The sequence below is a fragment of the Cuculus canorus genome, chromosome 17 (genome assembly GCF_017976375.1).
Source record: "Cuculus canorus isolate bCucCan1 chromosome 17, bCucCan1.pri, whole genome shotgun sequence".
Taxonomy (NCBI): domain Eukaryota; kingdom Metazoa; phylum Chordata; class Aves; order Cuculiformes; family Cuculidae; genus Cuculus; species Cuculus canorus.
The window spans coordinates 12,020,358-12,029,740 of record NC_071417.1 but is presented as its reverse complement, the minus strand read 5'-3'; the positions used below and the strand labels follow the sequence as shown (position 1 = coordinate 12,029,740).

Here is a 9,383-nt window from a genome sequence, read left to right as displayed (position 1 = left end):
CTCCCCACACCGGGATGCTCCCCACACCAGGTTGTTACCCATACTGGGATGCTGCCTACACCACTTTGCTCCCCACACCAGGCTGCTCCTTACACTGGGATGCTGCCTACACCACTTTGCTCCCCACACCAGGTTGTTATCCACACTGGGATGCTCCCCACACCAGGTTGTTATCCAGACTGGGATGCTCCTTACACTGGGATGCTCTCTGCACCACAATGCTTCCCACACTGGGATGCTCCCCACACTGGGATGCTCCCCACACCACTTTGCTCCCCACACCAGGTGGTTACCCACACTGGGATGCTCCCCACACCACTTTGCTCCCCACACCAGGTTGTCACCCCCACTGGGATGCTCCCCACACCAAGAGATTCCCCACACCAGGATGATCCCTGCACTCTCACAGTGCTGTTGAGCAGCCTGGGAGTGTGATTTAAAATAGCCCCCCCAGGGAAAACCCCTTTGCAATTAGCCTTCCTATGGGAGATGGGAAGGGAAGAAGGAACAAGGAGACAGGGGATGGTGCCCCCCATCCCACAGTGATATCTGGGTGTCTCTGGGGCAGCCCCGAAGGTGTTTAAGACAAACAGGGATGTGCGAAGGGAATCCAGCAAAGAGGAGTCAAACCCAGACTGTTTCTGTTGTTTTATTTAAAAAAAAAAGGGGGGGGGGGGGGAAGAGGTATAAAAAAATAAATATTTAAATAGAATTCTATATATATTACCACAAATCTTATTATTAATTATTATTATTAATTATTATTAATAACATTATTAAAAACCAGGTCAGAGCACTCAGTGCACGCTGGGCTTTCCACTGAGGCAATAAATAACCCTCACCGCCCGCTCCGGTGCCAGGAGCGAGCCAGCGCCTCCTGCCACCGGCCGGGGCCCATCCCCGCATCCCAGCATCCCTGTGTCCCCGCGTCCCGGCGCCGGGGACGCGTTCGGCCATGCGAAGCCCAGCCCTTGGCCAAGCCACTGGTACATTCAGAACCCTTCCGATGGGAAAAGTACTTTTCCAAAGGAGAGGGACGAGCCCTCCGTGCCCCGCTGTGCCCGTGCGGGGCGGGTGATTCTCCCTGCTGGGGCTCTGTCCCCAGACAGTGGCCTCCTCGGAGACGGCGGGACCCAGCCCCGGCCACCACGGCCACCCCAGTACCTCAGTTTGTCTCCTTGCCGGGGAGCCCAGCACCAAAACGTGCACGTCCCCACCAGCCACAGCATCCCCGCATCCTTCATCCCAGTCCTTTTTCCCGGGGAAGTAGAGGCTTTCGGATGATGCTCGAGGATGTCCTTAGGGTTGCTCTCCATCACGGAGGAGTCCAGCCCCACCACCAGCTCCAAGCACCCCGTGGGAGGGTGGGGATGGTCAAGGCGCATCCCGGGACCAGCCCGCGCCCCGGCATCACCTGGGCTGCCGGGACCAGGGATGCGCTGCCGCGTCCTGCCGCATGCCGGCCCCGGCTCTGCTCTGCCCGGGGACACACCAGGCTGTGATGTCCGCCCCACAAAGGGAAAATAAATTAGCAGGTGGTGGGACAGCACGGTTGCCTCGGCCATCCTCACTGGCGGCTGGGCATGGGGCGGAGGAGCCGGGGCGGGTGCTCACGGGGGGCTGAGATGAGGTAGGAGGACGCGGGCAGCCTGGGCGATGACCTGCACGTACTTCCTGAGCACCTGGCAGCCCTGCTGCTTCTTCTTGAAGGAGCTCTTGCCCTTGGAGCTCTCCCCGTAGCTGACGTCCACCTGGAAGATGTTGTAGTTCTTGCAGAGGAGGCAGGTGAGGTTGGAGATGAGGCCCCGGGTGGTCTTGGTGGTGTTGTGGAGCCGGTCGAGGAGCTCCTTGGCCGTTGGGTTGAGCTCCTCCTGATCGCGCGTGATGTTCCCCAGCGAGGCGTTGAGGAAGGCGAAGAGCTTGTACATGGCCACCATGACCTCTTTCCTCTCGCTCGTCCGGTTGACGCGGAAAGCAGGGAAGAAGATGGTATTGGGGTTGCAAAGCTTGTCCGTCTCGCTGCTGAACGGCTCTCCCTGGCACTTCAGCTGTGAGGAGAGGCAAAAGTCACCCCCGTGGCCCCTGTGACCTCCCCCCAGCCACCTTCTGCCACCGTCCCCAGCCCTCCCCCTCCATGCACTCGATGGAGCGAACAGCCCCGTCCCACTTACGTAGAGGCTGAAGAGGTCCTGGGCGGTGGCGTTGAGCAGCGCAACCTGCCTGCGGGTCTGCTCCTGGACGTTGGAGCGGCACAAGCTGTGACCGGGGCAGCCGGCGGCCGTCACCAGCAGCGCCCGCCCGGCCACCGGCCGCCGCTGCAGCAGGAGCAGTGCCACGAAGGGCACGACGCCTGTGTGGGGAGAGAGAGGTGGGCGTCACGGCGCGGTGGTCCATGGGGATGGAGCCGCTGGTGCCTACACGGCACGGAGCATCCCATGAAGATGCCCCCAGCCAAGGGCACCCAAGAGAAGAGCATCCAGCCAAAGCGGGGACCCATCCTGCTCGAGTTGGGGTCCAGCTTGGCCAGCAGCCTCCACACCCTGTCCTCTGTCGTCCCGGCTGTGCCAACGCACCCGTCCTGCCCTCGTCCCCCTCACCTGCCCTCCGGCAGGCGCTCTCCCGCCTCCCTTCCCGGCGGGGTGCCCCGCGGCATTCCCACATTTCGCAACCGTCCGGTGACGACCTGGCAGGTTTAATCAAATATGCAAAGCGCTTTCCCCTCCGTTATCCTCATCCCGGAGCGAGGCCCCACCCCGGCCTCGGCTGACTCAGCGGGGCGCCCGCAAGGAAGCCTTGCCTTCGGCATCCCCTCGCTCCCTCCCGCCGCCGGCCCCATCGCCTGCCTCAGTTTCCCTGTCTGCGAAGTAGGCGCAACGCCGAGGAGCCCTGGGGAGAGACATCGCAGCTGCCGGAGACGCCGGCCAGGAAATCTCTGGATGCGGAACAAGGGGACCCTTGAGCCTCCCGCTGGCAGCTGGGTCGCCCCGGCATCGCCCTCCTGCCAGCAGGGTGAGAGCGGGGTCACCCGACCCCCAATCCTTAGGGATCCCTGCAACAAGCATCCCTGCTCCGCGAGGCCAAACCACCACCGCCACCGCGGCAGGGTACCCGAGGGGATGCTGGGGGACCCCTGTCCTGGCAGCGTGGGGTCAGGGGTGCTCCTGGGCCGTGACGAGCGCCGAAGCTGCCCACACTCATCAACGCCTCCAACGTGCCGGGTAATCCAAGCCTTTGCTTTATTTCCCCTCTCCAGGTGCGCAAGGACTTACCTGGGTGCATTGTGATCTCTGACCCATCACTGCTCCCCTCCTGCCCAGGACTGGGGGGGTGACCCTTCCTCCCCACCTCCCCGGGGCTTTGGGTGCTCCCATGGGATGCAGATACCCTCATCCATCCCAAATAAATCCCTCCCGCTGCATCCCCTCCGCCTGCTGCCCGTTTCCCGGCTGGGCAGAGCGAGGCTCAGCACCCACAGGGGTTGGGGGTCCCAGGTGGGTGCTGCCCCATGGGACCCCCACCCCCCCCAGCACTGGGGTGGCAGCGGCTCCTTCCAACCCCACTCCTGCACTTGGCAGCCTCTCCATCCCTCCAGCGCTCCCGACACGGCATCGAGAGACCCAGAAGGAGGAAAAGCAGGAGGAAAAGGGGGGGGAATATATTAAAGAGCCAAAAAAGCTTTAAAAAAAAATTAATTAAATAAATAAAAATGCCCCCCCCTTCTTTCCTTTCTTTTTTTTTTCCTCATTTGGAAGCGTTTCCAGTTATATAAGTGTCCAGATGTTGGCTGCACCACGCCAGCGCCGCGCTCGCTCCCGCTGCCAATTCCCAGAGATGCTCATCCCAAGGGAACGCAGCTTCGCTCGGGCTCCACCAGCAAACCCAGACCCTTCCTGTGCCCGAGCATCACCGGGAAAAATTGGAGGGGAGGCAAAAAAAAAAAAAAAAAGAAAGGGGAAGGAAAAAAAAAAGGGAAATAATTGCCCCAAAGTTGGTTTGTTGCCTTTTTTTTTTTACCTGCCGGTATGAACTTCATTGTGAGCCGCGTCCCGGGAGCGACTTAATAGGGATTGGTGTTGACAGAGGAGGTTTTCAGAAATTCATGTTCATACTGGGGGACTTCTCGGGGTTTATATACCGGTCCGGCAGCCAGCCTGTGTTGTAAGAAAGGGGAGGAGGGGGGGGGACGTGGGGGGGAGCAGCACCACTATCGTTACTTCTATTGAAACTGGAAATCAGGAAGTTGAGGGCTTTGGAAATCCTGAATGATTCTTAGAAATAAACTTCTGATAAAGTTGATGTCACTGGGATTGTGTGGGTTTTTTTTTTTCTTCTCTTCTCTCCTTCACGCACGGGGTCGGAGAGGTGGGTGGGAAAGGGATGGGGAGGGGGGGGGGATGAATTCCAGGCGTGTTTTTTCCCTGCCCCCCACCCCCACCCCATTTCAAACCCAGAGGGATTGCGAGCGGCCGCACGTGGGGTTCGGGGGCGTCGCGGGGGGCATCGAGGCGCGATGGCGAGAGCGCGATGTGACTCACACAGCCGCAAGAACTTTCTCCCCCCCCCTCTCTCCCTGGGTCCCCACTCCTCCAGCTGGGGCTTCCCCGCTGGAGGCAAGAAAAGAAAAAGGGGGGGGAAAGAAATATGATTTAGGGGTTTGGGGGAAGGTTTAGAAGGTGAAAAGGTGCGGGGAGGCAGCAGAGGGGTGACCCGAGGGGTGCGGGACCCCCATTGGCGGAGGGGTGGATGCGGTGGTATTGGTGTCCCCCCAAACCCCTTCGTCCCTTAGGGTGAAAATATGAAAAGTGAAGGGGTTTTGACTGGGAAGAAGGACAAACCCACCCAGGGGGAGAGGCCAGGACGGCCCCCCAGGGTTAACCCTTCCCCGTCGGGGCTGGGCTGGGGGAGAGGGGTTCCGATCGGCGCCGGGGGCAAACACCCATGTGTAGAGTTCAGCCTCTTGTGGGGATCCCATGGGACCAGGATGCTGCAGAGGGGTTGGAGCCCCGATTTGGATGAAAAACAGGTGAAAGGGTTTATTTCTTCTGTTTGCCTTATATATATATATATATTTTGTTTTTTCTCTCAGCAGGGGCACGGCCCAAGCTGAAACTTTTAATCAGGTTTAGCGAGTTTGTGCCCTGGCAGTGCGAACCCAGTGGGGTGACAGTCGAGGTACGGTGATGCAAGAGCCACCACAACCCCTCCATCCCTTGTGGCAGTGGGGACACCAAGGGGGGGGGACGGACCCCAGGACCCCTCTGTGCTGGGGAGATGGACATGTAGCTGCTGCCTGCCTCAGTTTCCCCATGGGGAACCAGCCTGATGCTTGAGCAGTAAACGCAGCCAAAGCCCATTTCAGCCCAGTCTGGCCTTTACTGGGACACCAGGCAGCAAGTGTAGATGGAACTGGGGAACCCGGGATTCCACCCCAAGTGGAATGGGGTGCAGTGAGCGGTGCATCACGTACCCGTGGGCAGCCATGGCCTGATGGCACTTAATGAGCTGAGGAACTGGTGTTTCTTAATTAACAGCAATAGGAAACATCCTCAGGGCTGTGTGTGTGTAAGGACTGGGGGGGGGGGGGTTCTGCCCCTTCCCTGAATTCCCCGGCACGACTCAGCCCAGGGATGATGTCGCAGAGCAGCGCAGGAGGTTGGGATCCCATTGATGATGGATTCTCTTCGGAGGGAATAGAAAAGGGGGTTCCCCTCTGCTCTAAGCAGGAAAACCTAAATCCCTGCTGCGGGTGGCTGGATGAGGGAGATTTCCCAATGGTGCCCAAGAAAATCCCCGTTCCCACTCGCTCGGGAAGAAAAAACCATTGTGATATGGCTCCTGCATGGGTGCCCCATGGGGAAGGTGGGGTGTGATGGGGTGGTGACACGGGGGACCTCGAGGGGCTGGGGTGGGTGGGGAGCCAGCCCTCCCCATGGCAGGGGGCTCTGGGGTGTCCCTGGGGTGTCCCCAGTTTGGGGACCCGAGGGCAGTGCTGAGGACAGGAGGGAGAAGCGCCACTTGGACAAAGGCTGCTGCCTACTGTCCCCACTGTCCCCATCACTCCCACCACCAGCCTGGCCACATGGGGACAAGCCCAGGGGGTCCCTTGCTGCCACTCTGCTCCCCCCACAGCTGCCTCCTCTGCCCCTTCCCATCCCATCAGTGCCCCCTCTGCCTCTTCCCATCCCGTCCCTGTCCTCCCTGCCCTGTCCCATCCTGTCACTGTCCCCTCTCCAGCCCCTCACTATCCCCTCTGCCCTTTCACTGCCCCTTTCCAGTCCACCCCTGTCCCCACTGTCCCCTCCCCAGCCCAAACCCCCTCCCGCCCCATCCCTGTCCCCATGCTGCCCCCTGCTGCCCCATACCAGAACTAGCCGCTCCCCATCCCATAATTGCTCCCACGCCCCATCTCATAACTGCCCCCATCTCCATCCCAGAACTGCCCCATCCCATAATTGCCCCCATCTCCATCCCAGAACCGCCCCATCCCATAATTGCCCCCATCTCCATCCCAGAACCGCCCCATCCCATAATTGCCCCCATCTCCATCCCAGAACCGCCCCATCCCATAATTGCCCCCATCTCCATCCCAGAACTGCCCCATCCCATAATTGCCCCATCTCCATCCCAGAACTGCCCCATCCCATAATTGCCCCCATCTCCATCCCAGAACTGCCCCATCCCATAATTATCCCATCTCCATCCCAGAACTGCTCCATCCCATAATTGCCTCATCTCCATCCCAGAACTGCCCCATCCCATAATTGCCCCCATCTCCATCCCAGAACTGCCCCATCCCATAATTGCCCCCATCTCCATCCCAGAACTGCTCCATCCCATAATTGCCTCATCTCCATCCCAGAACTGCCCCATCCCATAATTGCCCCATCTCCATCCCAGAACTGCCCCATCCCATAATTATCCCATCTCCATCCCAGAACTGCTCCATCCCATAATTGCCCCATTGCTGTGGAGGGTGAGGCCATTGCCCCCACCTGGGGCAGAACCACAACAGGGACCGAATGCCCCCTCGGACCCACCATGGTTCAATGCCCGGAGCTGCTCCCCACGGCCCCTGCGCCCCACACGTGTCACCCCACGTGTGTCACCCCACTGCCATCACCCCACCACTGTCATCCCATAGATGTCACCCCACTGCCATCTCCCCATCGCCATCACCCCACTGGTGTCACCCCCCACAGCTGCCACCCCATCAGTGTCACTTTACCGGTGTCATCTCAGTGCCACCACCTCACAAGCAGGCACCCCATTGGTGTCACCCCACTGCCATCAGCCCACCACTGTCACCCCATCGATGTCACCCCACTGCCATCACCCCATCGATGTCACCCCACCAGTGTCACCCCATTACCATCACCCCATCACTGTCACCCCATTGATGTCACCCCACTGCCATCACCCCATCGATGTCACTCCATCGATGTCAACCCACCAGTGTCACCCCGTTGCCATCACCCCACCACTGTCACCCCATCGGTGTCACCCCACTGCCATCACTATCACCTCTCTGGTGTCACCCCCACAACTGCCACCCCACCAGTGTCACCTTACTGGTGTCACCTCAGTGCCACCACCCCACTGGTGTCACCCTGTTCCCTGTCCCAGCTCGGGGACCACCTCGTGGTGGTGGCAGGGTGAGCAGAGCCCCTGGGGACCATGGCCAAGGGACATCCCCACCACGCGGTGGCAGTTCCCAGGGTGGCATCTCGGGGTGGAGAGACCCTGGAGGGGACACGGGGACCACCAACACCCCTCCGGTGACGCTCCAACTGGGATGTCCCCCATTTGGTGACATACCTGCGCCCTCCCCTCAGCCCATGCAGGTGTCCTCCTGGCGGTGTCTTGGCGGGGGACAGCAGCTGGCGGGCGGTGGCACGGTCACCCACGGCACCGCAGGCCAGACCGCGCTGCTTCATGGTGACATTGTCCCCACCTCGAGGGTCCCCAAACGGCAGCGGTGGCCGTCCCGGCAGCGATGCTCCCAGCGACTGAGTCAGGCGGCGGTGCCGGGCACACGGCGGGCATCGGCACACGGTGGGGAACGAGTGACTGTGGGGCCACATGACCGGGTCTTAGGATTTTTGACTCAGCGGGAACAGTGGCAGCGGGGTGGCACAGGCTCCGCGGTGACCCTGGATGGGCGGCAGGGACGTGGGGCTCTGGATCAGCTGCGGTGGCGGTTTGGCTGTGCCACACGGCGTGCCAGGCATGGCTGTGTGATGGGTGGCACATGATGCCATGCCAGGCCATGCTATGAGGTGCCTCCCTGTGCCACGTGCTACGCCGTGCTGTGCCGTGTAGCCACTGTCCTGTGCCACATCTTGTGCCACAGGGCACCGTGTGCCGCGTGTCACTGTGCTGTGCAATGTCCTGTGCCACATCCCTCTGTGTGCCATGTGTCACCGCGCTGTGCCATGTCCTGGGTCATGTCCCACCGTGTGGCACTACATCCCCCTGTGTGCCCTGTGCCATATCTCACTGTGTGCCACTGCCCTGTGCCACTGCCCTGTGCCATATCTCACCGTGTGCCACCGTCCTGTGCCATATCCTGTGCCATATCTCACTATGTGGCATTGCCCTGTGCCATGTCTTGTGCCATATCTCAGTGTGTGCCATGTCCTGTGCCATGTCCTGTGCCATATCTCACCGTGTGCCATATCTCAGTGTGTGCCACTGCCCTGTGCCACTGCCCTGTGACATATCTCAGTATGTGCCATATCCTGTGCCATGTCCTGTGACATACCTCACCGTGTGCCATGTCCTTTGCCATGTCCTGTGCCATATCTCACCATGTGCCACTGCCCTGTGCCATGTCCTGTGCCATACCTCAGTGTGTGCCACTGCCCTGTGCCATATCTCACTGTGTGTCATGTCCTGTGCCATATCTCACCGTGTACCACTGCCCTGTGCCATGTCCTGTGCCATATCTCACTGTGTGCCACTGCCCTGTGCCATGTCCTGTGCCATATCTCACTGTGTGCCACTGCCCTGTGCCATGTCCTGTGCCATATCTCACCGTGTGCCACTGCCCTGTGCCATGTCCTGTGCCATATCTCACCGTGTACCACTGCCCTGTGCCATGTCCTGTGCCATATCTCACCGTGTACCACTGCCCTGTGCCATGTCCTGTGCCATATCTCACTGTGTGCCATGTCCTGTGCCACATCCCGCCGTGTGCCGTGTGCCACTGTGCTCTGCCACATCCCGTGCCACCCCATGTGCCACCCCACGTCAGGTCCCATCCCACCACCCCTGCTGCCACCCCATCGTCCCGGCGAGGCCATCGGCACAGCCAGGCCACCGGGACGCAGCCACGTGGGGACACGGACACAACCGCTGAACGACCCGTGGGCCGAGGGCAATGC

General features: G+C 60.5%; 1 protein-coding gene across 2 annotated transcripts; it reads right to left on the bottom strand.

The window, feature by feature from the left end:
- Positions 1–736: 736 nt before the first annotated feature.
- Positions 737–4,128, bottom strand: LIF (LIF interleukin 6 family cytokine). Of its 2 annotated transcripts, none has more exons than XM_054082496.1 (3): positions 4,015–4,128; positions 2,172–2,350; positions 737–2,048 (listed from the first exon to the last, which is right to left on the bottom strand). In XM_054082496.1, the coding sequence occupies exons 1-3, from the start codon at positions 4,031–4,033 to the stop codon at positions 1,611–1,613; spliced, it is 636 nt and encodes a 211-aa protein (XP_053938471.1). In that variant the 5' UTR covers positions 4,034–4,128; the 3' UTR covers positions 737–1,610. The 2 variants fall into 2 exon arrangements, with proteins under 2 accessions (XP_053938471.1, XP_053938470.1); XM_054082495.1 differs by lacking the exon at positions 4,015–4,128 and adding an exon at positions 2,598–2,712.
- Positions 4,129–9,383: the final 5,255 nt, after the last annotated feature.